The following is a 21,358-nucleotide window of genomic DNA, read 5'->3' as shown; positions in this document are numbered from 1 at the left end:
TACCCTCTGGAATCAGTTGCCCCCAGAGATAAGGAGAATCCAAGACCTCATTGCCTTCCGCCGTGCCCTTAAAACCCACTTTTTCCACCAAGCCGGGCTGGCTTAAGAAGAAATTTTTAAATGTTTTAATTGGTTTGTGATTTTTAATTTTTGGGCCAAATTTATACATATTTTAATTGTTTTTTAATATTTATATTTCATGTTTTTAACTCTGGCTGTACACCGCCCTGAGTCCTTAAGGAGAAGGGCGGTATATAAATTGGAAATAAAAATAAAATAAAATAAAACCTTTCTGATCGACAAGCTCAGTCTTAGCCACTGAGTCACCTAGTCAGGCTCGTTTGGCCTACCTTTCTACCTTGATCTTTATTACCTTCCAAAAACAAGGCAACTGTGTCCTATTGAAGAGCCAACGTTTAAGTAGCACTATCCATATTAGTTTTCATTCTCAGTTATTTGTTTCCATGCTATTTGAAGACACTGTGCTTTCAAAGTACTGAAATACCATATTCTAGTCTTTCCCAAGCACTCTCTTTCTTGTTACCTGTACATCTTTCTAAGATACATTCTTTGTAAGGGGACTATATATTTGACATCCATGTGTGAGAACTTTAATTTTGCAGTTATCTTTTAAGCACATTTATATCTTCTGATAGGTAACTAGATGAACACACCCACCTGCACGAATATATTGATGCATACATGCATGCACAAATACATTATGCCTACATGCATACCCTAACCATTACCCAATCATATACTTACACTATGTTTATATGATTTTGAATACATAGTAGGACCAAATGAATGTATAATTAGATAAAAATACAAAACATATAAAGAAAAAATGTTAAATCAGTCACCACTATCTTTGTCAAGAGGCTGATAGGGGATTGGAAATAGGTCTTTCACTTATTTATGTTTACATAGGCATTAGAAGTATATAGTGCTGTAACATTATAATGCCATAATAGTGGATTTCTTAAAAATCAGTAACAGTGTTTTTCATCCCTGCAATGGGCACTGCTTAAATGGCAGTTCATAGAAACAAGGTTTAACTTTATACAATGTCATCAACATTGTCATTTAATTTTAAGTATATGATTTATGTGCATGTATCTGTTTGCGTGTTTGCAGCGACATAGCTGAGAAAACAACAGCACCATTTGACAACCAGTCAAATCAATAACAGAACACAAAGCATTGCACAGCCCTCAAAATTAGTGACCAGTTGGCACTCATTTCAGAGCATACACAAGTATTGAAGTATGATCAGTCCATCTGGCACGGTCTATATAAAAACTAAGCCTCTTTAACAAGTGTAGGATTAAGGTAACATAATCCTCTTGTTTTCATTATTTCTCAAACAAATCAAATTCAGCGGTTTCTAAATGTGATAAGAAACAATGCAAATGGATGATATAACAATCTTGTCTCCAAGCACTAATCTTGGCTCATGTAGTAAGGCAAACATAAGCCTTTTCTGTTTGTTTGTTTTTTGGTTCTATTTTTTGTTTGGTTTGATGAGCAATGGGGAAGATTATCCAGAAAAGATAGTCTGGACTTTCAGATGAGACATAGTCTTCAACATGTACTCACAAATAGGTCTAAATAGATAAACAAAAAAAAATGCATCTGGTCTTAAACAAAATCTTTGGGAGCAAATAAATAACATTCATATTCTGAGTTTTGTTCGGTCATTTGTTTTCTGAGGAAGTGGATAAAGTTCTTGGAACTATTTGTGCCATTATTTTATGTTAGATCGTTCCATAGCTTGGTTTATAAGAACCTCAAAAGACTCTATCACTGAGTTTATTAACTTTCTCTTCTTTGGGTAGAGTTTCCAAACCCCTTAAAGAAAGCGGTGGTCAAGCCTTTGCATAGAGAACCATTTTTTTGGCCTGACCAAGTTTAACAATTAACGTCCAATTTTCGTATTCAGCCAAGCTAAAAGAACTCTTACAGGTGATTTTAATTTTTTCTTCTAGATTTGGACCTGGATTTGACATAGACAACCTTGATGGATAAACTGTACCATGAGAACATGAGGTGCTGCAATTCTATTTATATTACAAGATCTCTCAGTAACTTCTGACACTGGCGCCCATTTGTTTGGTACATTTGAAAGAATTGGGGAGTAGAGGTGCTACTTGCAACGATGCCTACAGCTCCAGGAGCTACCAAAAACAGATATTGGGAAAACCTTGTTCAATCCCATGCAGTGTCCTGCAAGGATTTATTTCTCATGATATCTAACATTAATATGAACTCACTGAGAAGAAGATATAGATTTGGCCTTAGTAATCAACATGCTATTGATACGTAACCATACATTTCTATTCTTGGAGCCTCTGAACATTTACAAGTTGTAAGAGACTGAATGTGAGAGGCAAACTGAAGTTGAACACAAATAGTTACTATTTCTGGGACTGGATTTCAGGATTAAGGAAAAAATACTGATTCCGGACAAAGTTGTATTCCTCTTTAAGGTTTGCAAGTTGGAGGTGTTCCTGGATTCAGCATTGATGCAAGACAGCCACAAAACTTAGAGGCAAAGGGTTTAATCAGTTTCAAAGGGTACACCAATTGCATTCCTACCTGAGCACAGAGACATGGTTTCAGTAACTTACGCTAGTGTACAACTGTGTCATTGTAATGCAATCTTCATGACATGGCCCTTGAATTTGGTTTATACTGTGCAGATTTTCATGATGCAGAGCAGCACCAGGGTGAATGGCCCCTAACTTGAAATTTTTGAACATCTTACCTGGTTTACCAGAAGTTCCTTACAAGAGTATGTAGTTATCTAATCAACAACAGAGCACTATTTGTGGGTTCTACTATGGATATACTGTATTTTTTGGAATATAAGACATACTTTTTTGCCTCCTAAAAGAGGCTGAAAATTTGGGTGCGTCTTATACTCCAAATGTAACCTCACCCACCCACCAGCCCCCACCCTTCGGCCTCTGTGCATCCTCTTCCTGGCTGCAGAGACTTCCACCGACAATGGCTTGTGTTTTTGGGCTCCGCACATCACGTTTTCAGCCTCCAAACGCTCCGTTTGAGAGCCCTTCAAGGCTGCGGGGATCGCTAAAACACATCGCCACTGATCGCCGCCTGAAAACATGACACATTTGGAGGCTGAAAACGTGAAACGCTGTGCCCAAAATGCTACCCAGAACAGCTGCTGCCTTCTCTTACCCCTTCCGCGCTTCGCCTGCTTTAGTCACTGGAGCTCCCTCTGATGATCAGCTCTGCTTTTGATCAGCTCTGTTTTTCAGCCCCAACACAGCACTTGCAAGTGAAGCGATCTTCCACACTTTGCCTGCTTTTCTAATTGCTGCTCCCTCTGATGATCAGCTATGCTTTAGAAGCTGTTTTTTAGCCCCAACCAGCCCAACCTCAAAACCAGCGAGTGAACTAATGTGCTGAAGCTGACCAGGCTAAGGATGTTAGCCAGATGAATATCTGGTAGGCAGATTTTTTTTTTCCTATTTCCACCCCAAAAGCTAAGGTGCGTTTTATAATCCGGTGCATCTTATACTCCAAACAATACGGTAGTTACTTCTACTACTAATGCTATTTTTCCCATGCAAGGCTGCTGTATATTTATTTGATTTATTTATTTGATCAATAAATCAAATCATTTCCATTTTCATAGCTTGCTTACTACAGGTAGCCTCGACTAATAATCATTTGTTTAACAACTGTTCAAAGTTACGATAGCATAAAAACAGTGACTTACATCCAGTCCTAGAGTTACAAGATCAAAATTTGAATGGTTGGAAATATGTATTTACAATATTTGTGGTGTCTCAGGGTCATCTGGTTGCCATTTGTGACCTTTCCAGGGGGCTTCAGTCAAGCAAAGTCAATGGAGGAAGCTGGATTTGCTTAACAATTATGATAAAAAAAAAAAAGTTTGTAAAATCAGTGTGACTCACTTAATGATCACCTGTCTATGGAGATTCTCAATCATCCAGGTCATGGTTGTCCCAAAGGGGCTTTTTTTTTTCCCCAAGAGGCAACTGGACTTTCTGGTTTTTCTTTGAACACAACCAGGTCAAGGTTATCCCACAGGTGCTTTCTTTCAAGAGACAACTGCACTTTCTGGTTTTTCTTTGAAGATGTCCAGGTCATGGTTGTCCCAAAGGTGCTTTCTTTCAAGAGGCAACTGGACTTTCTGGTTTTTCTTTGAAGATGAAGAAAAGAAAAACCGGAAAGTCCAAACTTAAAGTCTTTTAAAAAAGCACCCTTAGGACAACCATGATCTGGATGACTGAGAATCTCCTTAGACATTTAGCTATGTACTTTGGGATGAACATCCTTCGAATGGGGTGGGATTTCCAGAAAAATTGCAGACTACAGGAACCATTTGCGTTTCAGTTTGAGATACTGCCTCAACAACTCGCTAAAAGAATGCAAATGACCAGCTGTGTACAAGGGGTATAAATCCTTCCATTCCCCACCATCCGGTCATTGCCGAAGAAGCTTCTTGGATGAGAAGCAAAACGTCTTCAAAGAAAAACCAGGAAGTCCACTTGCCTCTTGAAAAAAAGCACCTTTGGAATTAATGATCACATCATTTAGTGACAGAAGTTGAAATCGCAATAATGATCATATGCCAGGGACAACCTGTAATAATTTGCAGACATCCTTCCTAACTACTGTAGATATGTTTCACTTCATTCTTATCTGTATTTCTCCTATTTAAGCCACTGAATTGTCTCATTTGTATAAATCAAAGCCTATGCACTTACCTATACATATTTCATCATCTGTTTCTGCATCGCCTATACATTGAAATTTGAAATCATTCAAGGAGTCTGCAAATTTCCGTTTTGCTGAAGACAAATCTATAAAGAGAAGAAAAGTTTTTCAGTGACAAATAATAAACCACAGATTTAGGGAACCCAATTCTAGTAACTTGTAGCAATGTCCTTAATTCTGTCATCTAGGCTAGAGGACAATCTTTGATGTAAAGTAAATAATAAAGGTTCTGCTGAAAGGAAAACTACTGATCCATAAGTATCTTTTAAAAATAGTTTTTAATAAATCCAAAAAATGAACATTATGTCATAGACAGCAAAATTGGGAGTCTTGCTTCATTACAGGCAAATCTTCAATGTTCCAACAACTTTAAATCATAATTGGCAGCACTCCTACTATAAAGGCTATCCTTACAACAAATTATTTAAAGCTGTCATGCTTGGTTAACTTTAAAAATGCACACAACTTTCAGTTCCTGGTTTTAGTAATTCTCTGAGGAAGGACAGGAAATAGAGCAGAGTGAGGATGTTTTAATAAACTATGTCCTTTATTTATTCCTATGTATCCTTTTTTTTCGTATTTGAATAGTTCTAACATAACCATACCCGTAGAGTTTGTTATTACTGCATTTCACTTTGTAATGTTCCATTGTTTTTTTCCACAACGAAAGCCAAAGAGCTGAAACATTCTACGTGACTTTGCCAGATAATGGCAAGAATGCTCTTTTGCTATCAGGATTGAAATGTCACATAGTTTTCAGAAAGGCTTTCTGCAAAGAAGGTTGGGATGGCAGGCACGAGACAAGCATCGGGGACCTACAGAAAAGCAGAGCTAACTCCAGCCTTCATCCTCACCAATATTTGTGCCCAACTATCTTGGCACAAGTTTAGAAATTTTCTGTCATTACATCAAAGAACAAAACAGTTCTTGTTTTGTCTCGACAAAACAAAACTGACAAAACTGTCTTGACAAAACAGTTTGTTAAGGCTGTATCCCAATTGGAAGGAAGGAAGGGAGTGTACAAAACACACTTACACAAAACACACTATCCACATAAGGGGAATGGAGAACGAGAGCACACAGGTACGGTACCCATGTATAAAATTAAAAGTGGAGTAATGAAGAGTTTTGTGCAAAACTTTGGCACTCATGGATAACCAATTAGACAGTATTTATTGAAGACTGATTTTGTATATAGTAGCTGCAGCGAGACTATTATATGCACAACGATGGAAAAACACTGAAATATGACTGGATTGTGAAAATAGCAGAATGTGTGGAAATGGCATAATTGATCTGTTTCATAAGGGATAAGACAACAAGTGGGAGCCAGTTTGGTGCAGTGGTTAAGGCACTGAGCTAGAAACTGGGAGTGTATGAGTTCTAGCCCTGCTTTTAGGCTGGATTATTTTCTCTCAGTCCTAGAAGAAGGTAATAGCAAACCACTTTTGAAAAATCTTGCCAACAAAATTGCAGGGACTATATAGCCAGTCTTTGAGAACTGGACACAATTGAATGAACAATAACAACAATAATAATAGACAACAAGTACTTAAAGACTGGAAACCCGTTTTAGACTTTTTGCCGAAAATAGGAAAAAATGAATTGATGATTTATGGATTTGCTCATTCAAGGGATTGAATATGTGAAAAAGAGAAACGTGTTGTAAGAGAGAGAGCGGAGATAATGAGTTTGTTTTAACTACTGCAAAGAAAATTGGAAACTGCTTCTCCTTTTCTTTTCTTTTCCTACCTGCAACTCTTTTCTACTTCTTTTATTTTATCTTTCTTTTTAAATTTCACTCTATGTTATTTCTTTTATGTTACTTTCTTAAAGGGACGAGTCCTTTGTTCGGCAAGGTATAAGGAATGAAACAGTGGTGAAATCTTCTACAGTTTGCCACCGATTCACTGCCTGCACATGCACGGTGCGTGCAAAATGTGTGCTGCACGTGCATGTGCAGTGCACACCAAATGCGCGTTTACACGGAAAAAGAAGGCTTAAGAAGGTAAGTAGAACAGCGAGGGAGGGAACAGCTGTGCCGTGCGATCTAGATTCACTAGAAAGCAGAATTTCCTGCTTTCTAGCGAATATAAATCACACGGCACAGCTGTTCATCATAAATACCGGTTCAGATGAACCGGTAGCATTTTTTTACTACCGGTTCGTCTGAACCGGTAGCTTTTATTACTACCGGTCCCACCAAACTGGTGTGAACCGGTAGCATTTCACCCCTGGAATCAAATAAGGTTACTAAACGCAGCAAAAGCTAAAACTGTATGTGTATTTAAGTACGAGGCCATGTTATGACGAGGGAATGAACAGATAAAAATCTATTAAATTGGTTCATTGATCAGCTGGCATTCACAGGGTGCTCTGACCCTTCACCTCTGATTGCTGGCTATCCTGTGAGAAACTGTGAAATTGGCATTTTCAATCATAGTTCTTTTGAAGATGACTGAACAGTTGAATGTGAATAGTTATAATGGGCTATGAAAAAAACTTTGGGAGACAGAAGGAAGAGCTGCAGCCTAGACAACAGTCTGAGAAGATAAATTTGAGTCTAAAAGAGAGATGTGGGTAGAGAAAGCTTCTCAGAAGGGACCCTCCCTGCTTCCCTGGAAAGTAAAGACAGGGGAGAGGAGAAGGTTTTTTGGATTACTGTAACAATAATAATAATAATAATAATAATAATAATAATAATAATAATAATAATAATAATAATAATAATAATATAATATAATATAACAGCTTACATCCTCCAATGATACCTTAACAGTTCCTAGATCCTTGGTTAGGACTCGAGCTGCTGAGCTATTAACCAACCTCAAAGGCTGTGAATCTCACCAAAGATTAACCAATAATAATAGTATTAGTAATCATGGTTTGGATTTTCTGTCTGGACTACCCTAAAAGGCTGACAAAAAGAAAAATGATGAGCATGCTAGGGAAACTAGATTCAGCAGTCCATCTGCATCTGAAAAACAAAGGTCACTCTTTTGAAGACAGCAAAGTCCACATTGTGGACAGAGAGGAACCCTGGTTTGAATGAGGGGTCAAAGAGGCCATCTATGTCAAAAGTGAACAGCTCTCTCTCAACAGAAGAAGAGGGATATGATATCATCTGTCCCCAATCTACAACACACTCCTTTCAACAGTTCCAAGAAGGTGCCACACCCATTTGCACCATTCAGGTGACCCTGAGGACACAGATAAACCTCCAGGTGGTCTTAACGACTCGCTAAAAGAATACAAATGACCAGCTGTCTGCAAGGAATATAAATCCTTCCATTCCTCACAATCCAGTCAGAGCTGAAGAAGCTTCTTGGATGAGAAGCAAAACATCTTCAGACAAAAACCAGAAAGTCCAATTGCCTCTTGAAAAAGCACCTTTGGGACAATCATGACCTGGATGACTGAGCATCTCCATAGACATGCTAGGGAAAATTAATGCATCTTGCTGATAAAACACTTATTGTACAGCGTTCAGCAAGCCCTTGTTTCAAAAGATAAAAGATAAGGCAATTATTCAAAAGAGAAGGCAAAATGGATATGGAGCTATTACTATGAATAGTAATAGTTTTTCTAGTGACATCTTTCAAAAAGAGCAAAGCAACCCTGAAAAATGAATCTGTAACACAAGGAGGTCAACCATAATTGTGTAAAAAGCAAATCAATATTAACTTCAGTTAGCCAGACTAGAACACTGGGTCTTCTGTTCCCACCAGATGTTATCTGATAAACTTAATTTGAATGGAACAACGTAATCTACTTAATACATCAAATCAGGTTAATTCCTGAATCTTTTCAAAAGCTTTTAAAACACTTCACTTCTATATTATTCATGTCAGAAAATAAACAAACAAAAATCTAAACCCATTCTGAAATGGAAGGCACGCACGCACATTTTCGGTGCTGGGGAGAACCGGTTGTTAAATTATGTGAAGCCCACCTCTGACTTGTTTCCTTTAACCAGAACCATATACTAAACTTTTGCCTCTGAGCATTTTGCAGAGCACGGTGTACCTTTTCCTCTTCATTACACGCACACCCTACAAGCTTAGCAAAAGTTTGCATTACGCAATGTGGGCTTTTTGTCAAAAAGGATTAACTACAGCATCATTCAGCCCTGTCAGTATTTGGGAGGGATCCAATTGCCACATTCCACCAGAAAAGAGAAGTGGAAAGAGACTCATATGAAGGATGCAAACTCACTATGTGATGCTTACAAAGAGGCAGCAATCCAGACTTTGCAGAATGTATGGCTTAATAAGCTCTATTACACTGAAGTCAGGGGTGAAATGCTACCGGTTCAGTCCGGTTCGCCCAAACTGGTAGTAAAAAATGCTACTGGTTCGCTGAACCGGCAGTAAAAAAATTTTAAAAAAAAGTTCCGACAATCGGCTAAGCGACCTGCGATCGTGGGAACTTTTTTTTTTTTATAATTTTTTAGCATTTTTTACTATCAGTTCTCCAGAAAAGTAAAAAGTAAAAAAAAAAAAGTTCCGACTATACCGGCTCATGCAAATAGGTAGTAAAAAATGCTTTAAAAAAGTTTTTTAAAAAGGCTCCAACGATCTCCAACGCGCAATCGTCGGAGCTTTTTTTTTACTTTTTTAGAACATTTTTTACAACCTATTCGCCTGAGCCGGTAGTAAAAAAATGCTTTTAAAAGGTTAAAAAAAGGCTCCGAAGATCACAGCTGTGGGCGTGATCATCGGAACCTTTTTTTATGGGGGTGGGGGGGGGTCCGTTTTTGCTCCCAGCAGGCTTCTCTGAAACCTGCTAGGCCAAAAACGGGGGTTGTAGGCAAAAAAGGGGGTGGGGGTCCGTTTTTGAGAGAGAGGGGGGGGGAAGAGAAGAAAGAAAGAAAGAAAGAAAGAAAGAAAGAAAGAAAGAAAGAAAGAAAGAAAGAAAGAAAGAAAGAAAGAGGGGAAAAAGGACAGGAAGGAAGGACTACAAACCTGGCACTAGATGCAGCTTCAGAGGATAATCCAGCTCTGGTCCATCTAGTCAAACCCTGCTCCAGCAGGACATTGTTAGTGAGTTTCTGTCTTTTGATCCCCCAGTCACATGGTTACATAGCCACGCCCACCCAGTCACATGACCCCATCAAGCCACACCCACAGAACCGGTAGGAAAGAAATTTAGATTTCACCACTGACTTAAGTTGAATACTCTAAATGCTGATTAGGGGATGGGGGTACGGGGGACATGCTGCTGTGATGCTTGGAAGCCACCATGTGTACTCCTATCCACACACAGTTTGTATCTGTAACAGGTACATAGAGACACTGCTTACGTCTTCTCCACTTAGAGAGATCCTATTTGTTCTGCCCTGATTAACACTATTGCTGTAGTCATCACTCCCATAGACGTTGTTTTCGGGGGCCCAGCAGGAATGAGCTGTTTCAGAAATGTCAGTTCCAGCAGTTCCAACAGCACTGAATCAGAAAGGTGCAAAATGGTGGGAAGAGTCATAGGCCCCTGCTGAAAGCTATATGGAAACACCTGGAAACACATATGGCTTATATGTCATGGATTAATCATCTCAGTTAGGTAGGCAGGTAGGTAGACAGAGGGAGGGGGAAGAGAGAGAAAGAGAAAGAGAGAAAGAGAAAGAGAGATGGAGGGAAAGTCTCTTTTAACATATTCCCCAAAATGTATAATTAGTACTGGACCATGAAAGATAAAGACTCCTTCAAGTCAAGCTTCAAGGACATGTCCGCAGAGATTTCTTGACCTTTTCAGCATTGTGTGTGTGTGTTTTTAAAAAAACTTCTCAGTCTTGTCTACAGCTCTAGGGTCCCCTAGTAATCTGTCCTTCCAAGTACAAACTAGGTCTGAGCTTTCTTAGCTTTCCCAAATCAACCAAAGTCACCTAGGTGCTGTTTAAACCATACAAATTGATAATAATACTTTATAACCCAGGCTTGGTGGATTTTAAAGGCTCAGGCTTTGAATGCCGAGTAAATCAAACTTCCGAATAATAACAGACTATGCTGATCTCTGGGAAAATATTAGAACATATCAAATATATTCAATCTATATTGTACACTTTAAACATTTTGTTCCTATCAAAACAGTTACAGTATATTCCTTTCTTTGCCACTAGAAGGCAATCTATACTATTTTGCAGAACGCAGAATAAGAATTTCCCAGAACAAGAAAGCAGGAAGGGATGTGTTCCTTCACACTTCAGACAGAAAATCTAAAAATGATAAAGGAAATTCCATAAGACCACAAATTCCATTAATTTGTTTTAATATTTCACATTCTCTCAGCTCAAGAAAGCCTCTTTTAACAACTGTTAGTTCAAGGCAAAAAAATATTCCAGTTTGGGATCAGTTTTCTTATAGAAAAGCTACAAAGTGTTAATTTAATGTTGATATAAGAAGCCATTTTTTCAGAAAGTTCTCCACAGAACTAATGGCAGTGATATAGTATTTTCTTTCTAATTATGCTAATGGCTAATACAACATATTAGCTCAGATGCTATGGCATTGTCCTGGACTAATTGTCTACAGAATGGTTGGATGGAATTTATAGTTTGCCATCTGTAAATTAACAAGGAAACAGAGCAATTTATATTCAATTTAGAGAAAAATCTAAGGAGAAGGGAGGGAGGGAGGGAGGGAGGGAGGGAGGGAGGGAGGAAGGAAGGAAGGAAGGAAGGAAGGAAGGAAGGAAGGAAGGAAGGAAGGAAGGAAGGAAGGAAGGAAGGAAGGAAGGAAGGAAGGAAGATTTCATGGTCACTTTTCCTATTGCAAAAAACACTCAGTATAAACAAAACAACTGTTTATCATCCCAAAAGTGATATTTATGCTGATTGCAATGTGAAAAGCCTACATTTAATTACACTCTCACACACACAAGGTACAAGTCATATACCATGAAATTTTAAGGCAGATGCTAACAACACATAATGTGCATAATAGAAACTATTACTTAGAATGATGCCATAGAAATCATTTTTTTTCACGTTAATGTCCTTCATTTTTCATTTGGCTTGCAGAAAAAAAGGACAGCCTCAGGTACTCTTCAGTCTAAACAAGGCAACTATACAAAGAGCCCAGAGAACATAATTGTGAAGGGAATTCCCACGTAGACAATGAACACTATTATTTGCACAACACCGAACAATTATTTACTTCCCACAAGAGATCAATTATCAGAGCATGTCAACCTGAAACATAAAATATACACAGTGGGACTCAGAAACATGAAAAAGGGTACTGGCCAGATTACACTCTTCCAGAAAAGGAAGGGCAATTAATCAAAATAGTTTTTGAAACTGACTGTTGCATAGTACCTTTTTCAAAATTCCACAGAAACTCAGAGGGAAACAAATCTTTTAAAATTGTTGGAATGCAAATAAAATAAGACAAACAACGTTTCGAAAATGGTTCAGTGTAAACTGTTAAATTATTGCACTGTATCACTCAGCATTCTCAGAATATAATCTCAGACTGTAATAAATTCTCAAGAGAAGAGAAATCCACAAATGGAATCCAGACACTCTCTTCACTAGTATATAGCATCTTGCTGTATAGGGGCCACCTACATTTCTGCTGCTAGGATTTTCAACCAACATTAGGAGCCCGGCCATGTTAGCGTCTGGATACTCCAAAACCTCCACTGCAAACAAGAGGCAGTTTGGAGTCAAGGGCCAAAACATTTAACACTACTGTGCCTGTAAAATCTGCTTTTGCTGCCTTCCATTTCCTCCTGCATGGAAGTAGCAATTTCAGTAATAAAACGTCTCTTCCCCCCAACACACACACACACACACACACACACCCATGCAACCCTTTTCTTTCTCTAGAGATTCTCCTCCTCCTCTTCTTCTTTTTTTTTGCTTTGCTTTTAAAGGCTGTCATCTTCACAAGTCCTTCCCCTATGGTCTCCCCCCACTGTTAACACCATACAGATCAATGGGAGAGACCCACAATTTGCTTTTGCAGCAACTCTGGCAAGCACAGTTAATAGTAGCAGGAAAATGCAGGAAAATTAATTGCCTTTTACCTTGCAAAGTCCCATTCTCTTGATGTATAAGGATAAAGAGAATATTCCCATGATTTGCATTGGACACTACTATCACTGGCTTAAATGGATTCCACATATGCAATTAGATCATGTTTCAGACATGCAGAAGGCAGACAAATAAGACTAGAAGGTTTAAGGATGATTTTAAGAAACTTGGAGATCTAGTCTAGCGTACCAGATATGGCACCAGGGTAGAAAGAGGGACATTGGGCATTCTAGTCCTGCCTTAGGCATGAGGCCAACTGGGTGATCTTGGGCCAGTCCCTCTTTCTCAATCCTAGCAAGAATTAGGCAATGACAAACCACTTCTGAAATCTTGCCAAGGAAACTGCAGGGGTTAGTCCAGACAGTCATCAGGAGTCAACACTGACTCAAAGGCATGCACTACACTAAGGAATTTAAAAAGGAACAAGTGTTTGGCTTTTTCAACAAAGTTGCTTCAAAGGCTTGTTATTCTAAAAAAGAGACACTTCATAGAACAGCAGAATGATGAATGGTAATTTTGCATTTGAACATCTTCCTTTTGTGTAATTTACAGTAAAGAGTAAGGATGTACTTCTCCATTTTCTGAGTTTCCACACATTGTAAGATTATTGATACACAGCTGGGTTTCTAAATATCCATCCTGTGCTTAAGAACAGTGAAGTTCTCCAACAGTTCAGTTCGTCTAAAATCTAAGAAGGTACCAATAACAGAATTGCACTGAAACCCTAGTTCTGAGATACAATGCCTGTAGTGTATCATCATCATCATCATCATCATCATCATCATCATCATCATCATTTTAGCCACTGTCTATCCACTGCAGAATGAAGGTCTCTTCTGCATGTTTCCAACCAATACAGTCCTGAACTTTCTTTTCCCAATTGGGCCCACAATACTTGCTGATGTCATCGATCCATCTTGTTTTGGGTCTCTTTTGTAGATGCTTTTTATCAAATGGGATCCATTCTATGACTGCCTTAGTGCACCTGCCATCACCTGCCTGTATTGTATTGTATTGTATTGTATTGTATTGTATTGTATTGTATTGTATTGTATTGTATTGTATTGTATTGTATTGTATTATTATATTATTATATTATTATATTATATTATATTATTAATTTATTATATTTATTATATTATATTATATTTATTATATTATACTTATTATATTATTTTCATAATATAGAATTTGGACATTGGCTATAATACAAGCCAAGATTTGCTTCATCCTAGTTTACTGTAAATGAGTTAAATGTAAAACGAAAAATGAATTCATTCCTTGCTTGTCTATAATTAGGCAAAGATAAACCCCCTGTAAAAAGATTACCAAGACAAACTAAGGTTCTATCTTATCATTCTTGGCGTGTTTCGAATCAATGAATTAGGATGCCAACCAGGTTCATATGTATGTAATCCATTTCTGGTATGTCTTATCCACTCACACAGGGAGAAATAACTGGGCTTCTTATGGAGAGAATTCTAGAAAGGTGATCCTATCAATAAGCAGGTCTTCTTCCTAACCAGATGATAGACTCTGCCTGTGGAACAATCAGCAAGGTCTCTTCCAATGATATTAGCGATTATACAACCAATAATGGGATAGATGAATCACTAACTACAGTAATCTGGTGCCAGGTTGACCTAACCTTAATATAACCTAGGAGGGCCATGAATATGATTTGGGAGTTATTTTAGTTAAAAGTGGACAAATAAATTCCAATCTCTGCATTTGTCTGGGAAATACCAATCAGATCTATTTTTATTAAAATTCACAAAAGCTGAATTCATCAAACCTCCCTAATCCATACCAATTGTTCTTCATGAAATCTATTACTAAGAGCTACGGAATATGCAGTCTGCAGCAGATTTCACAGTTGGTCACACAACTTGATGCTCCTTTTCTTGTATGGCAGCTTGGAGACAAAAGTAATGTAACAGGCATTACTGAAAGATAGAGTTGTTTGGGTTTGCTGTCTTACAAACTTTGAAAAGTGATTGTTTTAATTTTGTATTCAGGGAGGAAAATACATCTTAAAGTCTTGCTGAAGTTTGTGATTGGGCAGAATTTGGAACAACTTTATTGCAAAAGCTTCTGTTTAAAAATTGGGCATTTGTAAACACAAATTATGGAAACCAAAACAGGTTACTAGTTTAAAAAAAAAGCCTCTAGATGAGATGGCGGTACATAAATCTAATGAATAAATAAAAAAGGAAAAACAAAAACAAAATGAAATTAGACCAAGTATAGTGCTAAAGGTTTTCCCAGTTGCAATGTATGGCTGTGAAAGTTGGACCATAAAGAAGGCTGAGCACCAAAGAATTGAGGCTGCTGGAGAAGACTCCTGCGAGTCCCTTGGACTGCAAGGCGATCAAACCGGTCAGTCCTAGAGGAGATAAACTGCTCTTTAGAAGGCCAGATCCTGAAGATGAAACTCAAATACTTTGGCCACATAATGAGAAGGAAGGACTCACTGGAGAAGAGCCTAATGCTGGGAACGATTGAGGGCAAAAGAAGAAGGGGACGGCAGAGAATGAGGTGGTTGGATAGCTGGATGGAGTCACACAAGCAGTCAGTGTGAGCTTAAATGGACTCCGGGGGATGATAGAGGACAGAAAGGCCTGGAGGAATATTGTCCATGGGGTCGCGATGGGTCGGACACGACTAACAACAACAACAACATAGTACTAAAATGGAAGCAAGTGGAAATCCATAAGATTGTCACATCCCAGATAAAAGAGCTTCATTCAAATTGCACTGCTGCACTGAAAATATAATTTGGTCTTTCATCTAATTGTTGGGGTGGAGATAAGAAAGAAGTTTGGCTTCTCTAGGGCTAATTCTTATGCATACTTGTGAGTGTGCAGATAGACTCAATTATTCTCTTTCATCTTTCTGTGGTAGTTCTTCCTCCAAGTTAAATTTTAGCTGTCATTCTCCTCCTAACAGCAGACTTCACTTCAGCTAAATTATTATTTTTGAACTGATTGTAGGATCACGCATACATTTAGTCAGGAGGAACTGTGGTGGTGCAGTGGTTAGAATGCGGTACTGCAGGCTACTTCTGCTGACTGCCGGCTGACTGCAATTTGGCAGTTTGAATCTCACCAGGCTCAAGGTTGACTCAGCCTTCCATCCTTCCGAGGTGGGTAAAATGAGGACCCAGATTGTTGGGGGCAATATGCTGACTCTGTAAACCGCTTAGAGAGGGCTGTAAAGCACTGTAAAGCAGTATATAAGTCTAAGTGCTATTGCTATAGTCCTCCACTGCCCACATTTACTAGAAGAATGTGAAAAGCACACAGCTGCACAAATCATGATCTAAAATCTCATATTTCTAAGCAGGTTGTTGCTGTTACCATTGCTGTTAATAACACATAAGCATATTTTTTCATCTTCCCAGTCAATACAAGGGCTTTCTAATATGGCCCTTGGCCACTCACTTGCATAACATGTCAGGTATACAGGATCCCATTTACAGATAGTCCTTCACTTACAACCACTCGTTTAATGATAGTCCAGAATTACAACAGCTTTAGAACTTTTGACCATTGCAGAATGTTGCACCACCACTACCTCCGCGGTCAAATCATCCTGATGTGGGTGCTTAGCCAACCTATTCCCATTTACGACCAGTTGCCAAGCATCCCGCCATTAGCAATCTCAGTCAGTTTACCCAGAAAGTCAATGGCGAAATCAGCAGGAAAGGCTGCAAGCTGCTTCCACCTGCTGAGGACTCCTTCTCAACTCTGGGGATTGGATGAAAGATGCCTGCAAAGGGGAGGTGAACTCCTTCAACAAGGTACAGAAATGTTGCTGCTGCTATTATTAACACACAGTGTATTTCTTCATCAACACAGTCAATACAAAGGATTTTCTAACTTGGCCCTTTATAATTCGCCCAATAACACACCTAGATGTATAGGATCCCATTTACTGGTAGTCCTCAACTTACAACCAATGGCTTAATGATGGTCCAGAATTATGATGGTCTCATAAAGGATGCTTAATAGCCCATAAAGCACTTCCAATCATCACAAAGGAATCCCCAACTCCACCAATGGAGTTCCATGTATGGAGAGGAGCTGAACTCCTTTGGCAGGGTACAGAAATGGAATTTCATTCTTGCAGCCTGCCAAAGGAATTCCCCCTCAGGGCACAGAGGGGAGTTGAAATCCTTCAGCAGGCAGCCAGTCCCCAGAGAAAAGAGGGAAGTTAAAACCGAAGCAAAGAGAAGAGTGGTGCCTCAGGTAGGTTGGGAGACCCTAGAAGGCCTGGAACAGGGTCCTTGCAAGTGTTTCTTTTCCCAAGAGCTGGAAATCTCTCTGGGATTTTGTCAGGGAAGATTTTCAGCTGCTGAATGGAAACTCCAGCATCTCCCCCACCCTCCCTAGGCAGCCTGGCACTCTGTTAGCTTAATAACAGTAGCAAGTAGACTTATATACCACTTCATAGTGCTTTACAGCCCTCTCTAAACATTTTACAGAGTCAGCATATTGCCACCAATTATCTGGGTGTTCATTTTACCATCCTTGGAAGGATGGAAGGCTGAATCCAGCTTGAGCCGATCAGGATTGAACTCCTGGCAGTGGGCAAAGTTAGCCTGCAATACTGCATTCTAACCAGTGTACCACCATGGCTCCACAACCTACAAGATGACCTACAAGATTACTTAACAACCAGAATGGTAAGTGCCAGGATTGCAGTTGTTGAGAGAAGCAGTCACATGGGTGTCTCGCTTGAAGACTGCTTTGCTCAATGACTGAGATTCTGGTACCAATTGTGGATATAAATGGGCTACCTTTAGTAAAGGGAAATAACAGCTTAACTCATTTTTTATAAGCATACACACACAAAACAGATAATATACAGACATGCATAGACACATGCAATAATAAAGTTTATTTCTGTAGTTGAAGTTTTTTTTTTTTTTAAATTAGCCTTTACCCAAAAGTATTCCTATATAATTGGATTTTTAACTGGGTCACAAGGCACAGTTATAAAAAAAACACCACTATAACATCTTCAATGATAACTAGGAAAACTCACATAAAATTCCAGTGGATAAGGATTGCATACTTTGTGTCCTAATTTCAGTATTTTAAAACAATAAATTCAAACTGTCCAAAGACGCAGTTCTATAGGAAACGGATGAAGGTTTTCTCAACCTCAAAAAAGAAACTAAGAGAAGACCTAGCTTCATCTTATAAAAAGGAATCCTAAATCTTGTTACGTTGCACAAATTAAATTAATTCCCTCTGTGATTTCCCCTGTGCACCAACATTATGGATGAAAAGAAAATTAGAATCAACACTAAGGCAGAAATATGAGACATATCAATACCTCCAATGGTATATAAAGTACAGCTCCCAATTATCTGCTAAGCATAACAGATACAGCCATAGATTATAAATACTGAGATATCTATATAGAGAACTTAATTGTCCAGAGGAGCCAATTTTAATTGCTCTGTTCAAAGACCAATTTGGTAGGAACTGGTGAGCCTGGGGTAAGAGGTCAGCCAAAAGTCTTCTCTCAATAAATGGGTCATCCTAAACCTTTTTACTTTAATGTAATTATATTTTATTCTATGTTATCTCACTGTAGACTCTTCTATCTCATTTTACTGTAACTTACCTTATCTTATTTTATTGTATCTTACTTACTACCGTCTGCCTTGATATGGCCAATTTGCTAATCAGTAAAGTATATTATATTGTATTATAACCATTAATGTTACAGCTGTTCTCAAATATGGGGGAAGTGCTCTTTTTCCTCCTCCTCGGCTGTCCCTCGGCAGACAACGAGCATTGCTTCCTTAGCTTTGAAAAGCTTATGACTCAGTTCCTCATGGAGAGAAGCAAAGAAACGTAGGAGGAGAAGGAGGAGGAAGAACTGGTGGCAAACCTCTGATCTAAAACCATAAGCAATTCCCTTTAATGTTTTTTCACATAAAAACATCTTCGTACCAACACCTTCCTTTCCATCTTATCAAATAGAAAGATGCATTAAGAAGTCTGATCATCTTACAGATAAGTAAGAATCTGTGAATACTGGTAGTTGTGGACACCAGTGATTATTGCTCCTGGATCCCCCCCCCCCGGCCATTTCATTCTTGTTCATTCTTATGTTTTAATTTAAAAAAAAAAAAAAACTCGAGAGACACCATTCAAACATTTACGTAATATATGGTATTGCAACCAAATACAAATCCTCTATTATTCCCTATTTTACAAATAATTTTTCCTTTTAAATGTTGCAAATATAGGAAACAGAATTACAATCAAAATGGTGCATATCTTGTGATGTCAAGGTCTATTTGCTTGAGAAAGGTGTATGGATGCTTCAAAGAGATTTCACACTGGTTGAGCAATATAAATCCTATACCATGAATGCAGCACATTAACTTCAGTCAAATCCAGTCAGATGGGTTACTACACATGGGTTGAGAGACCGCAGACTATCTCCTTTGTAAAGCATTAATTAAGCTGAGTAGCAAATGAGACAAACCTAGTTCAGGTTTGTGCCTCTGAGTACTGTTTCTGCCTAGTGAGCTTCCTCCTCACCAAAATCAACTGCAACCCTTCAAAGCATTAGTAAGACCACACTTGGAATAGTGCATCCAGTCCACATTACAAAAAAAATATGTTGAGACCAGAGGTGGTATTCAGCAGGTTCTGACCAGTTCTGGAGAACCGGTAGTGGAAATTTTGAGTAGTTTGAAGAACCGGTAAATACCACTTCTGACTGGCCCCACCCCCATCTATTCCCTGGCTCCTGAGTCCCAGTTGATTGGGAGGAAATGGGGATTTTGCAGTATCCTTCCCCTGCCACACCCACCAAGCCATGCCCACAGAACCAGTAGTAAAAAAATTTGAATCCCACCACTGGTTGAGACTTTGGAAAAAGTGCAAAGAAGAGCAATTAGGGGAAGAGCTTTCTCTGTGGGGGCACCTGCTATCTGGAATGAGCTCCCCCCGGAGATACAGAGGATCCCGGATTTACACACCTTCCGCCGCACCCTCAAGACCTTTTTATTCCAACAAGCTGGCCTGGCCTACCCTCCCTTTTTAATTGTAAATTTTAAATTTGTCTAAAATTTTAGGGGTATTTTAATCTGTTCTGGGCCAAATTTATTTAATTAGGTTTTTATACTGTTTTTAAATTTTGTAATTCTGTGTGTTTTATCTCTTGGCTGTTCACCGCCCTGAGTCCCTCGGGAGTAGGGCGGTATATAAATCTAATAAATAGATAGATAGATAGATAGATAGATAGATAGATAGATAGATAGATAGATAGATAGATAGATAGATAGCCTGGAAACTAAAACATATGAAGAATAGTTGCAGGAATTGGGTATGGCTAATCTAGAAAAAAGAAGAACTAGGGGGACATGATAGCGGTATTCCAGTATTTGAGAGGCTGCCATAAAGAGGAGTAGGTCAATTTATTTTCCAAAGCACCAGAGGGCAGGACAAGAAACAATGGATGAAAACTTATCAAAGAGAGAAGCAACCTGGAATTAAGGAGAAACTTCTTAACAGTGAGGACAATTAACCAGTGGAACAGCTTGCCTTCAAATGTGGGTGCTTCATCATTGGAGGTTTTTAAGAAGAGACTGGACGGTCACTTGTCTGAAATGATATAGGATCTCATACTTGAGCAGGGGCCTAGACTAGAAGACCTCCAAGGTCCCTTCCAGCTCCATTGTGATTCTAAAAGCTTGCAGACTTTCATCATCAAACATGGACATTCTGAGAAAAAGGCTTTCCAAGTCAAAAGACATTAAATGGAAAGTCCATTTCTGCAAAAACTCTGGAGGAGGGGGACAACTCCTGTCATTTTTATTTTCCAGGAAGTCTTATGATATGAAGATAGTGCTAGAGCTGATGCTTTGTTTTGCAAAGGCCAGTTTCTCATTTAATTTTTTTTAAAAAAAAAAAAACATGGTAGAGCTTTGCAGGGGCAAGAAAAATTTCATAGGCATATTGATGGTGTGTCCTCTGCCCTTGTTCCACATAGTCCAGTCCTGAGATTTTTGTTTTGTTGTTTTGTTTTGTTTTTTGTGCTTTCAAGTCAGTTGTGATTCCTGCTGACTACATGGACAAGTCCCTGCAGTTTTCTTAACAAGGTTTTTCAGAAATGGTTTGTCATTGCCTGCTTCTTCCCAGGGCTGAAAGTTGGTGACTGGCTCAAGATCACCTAGCTGGCTTCATGGCTAAAATCGGATCAGAACTCACTATTTCCCAGTTTCCAGCCTGGTCCTTTAACCATTACACCAAACTAGCTCTTTTTTTAAAAAATAATAAATGCCTTCAAGTTAGTGTTGACTGGGCAAGTCCCTGAAATTTTCTTTGCAAGATTTTATAAGTGGATTACCATTGCCTCTTTCCTAAGGCTGAGAGTGAGTGACTGGCCCAAGATCACCCATTTGGCTCTGTGTCTAAGAGGCAAGACTGGAACTCACAGGCTCCCAGTTTCTAGTCTGATGTCCTAACCACTACACCAAATTGGGCCCTCCAGACTGGTTAGGTGCCTCTAAAATATAAATGA

General features: G+C 38.8%; 1 protein-coding gene across 3 annotated transcripts in view; it reads right to left on the bottom strand.

Annotated features, from left to right (window-relative positions):
• ARHGAP26 (Rho GTPase activating protein 26) overlaps positions 1-21,358 on the bottom strand; it is a 253,469-nt gene that overhangs the window by 180,448 nt on the left and 51,663 nt on the right. For all 3 annotated transcript variants that reach the window (XM_070937338.1, XM_070937339.1, XM_070937340.1), the window contains exon 2: positions 4,764-4,859. In XM_070937338.1, the coding sequence (XP_070793439.1) occupies positions 4,764-4,859 (96 nt within the window). The remainder of the gene's footprint in view (positions 1-4,763; positions 4,860-21,358) is intronic.

Source organism: Pituophis catenifer, unplaced genomic scaffold (assembly GCF_029215685.1).
Source record: "Pituophis catenifer annectens isolate HBS135680 unplaced genomic scaffold, rPitCat1.0.hap2 SCAF_2, whole genome shotgun sequence".
NCBI classification, from domain to species: Eukaryota; Metazoa; Chordata; class Lepidosauria; order Squamata; family Colubridae; genus Pituophis; species Pituophis catenifer.
This window is presented reverse-complemented; position numbering and strand designations above follow the sequence as displayed.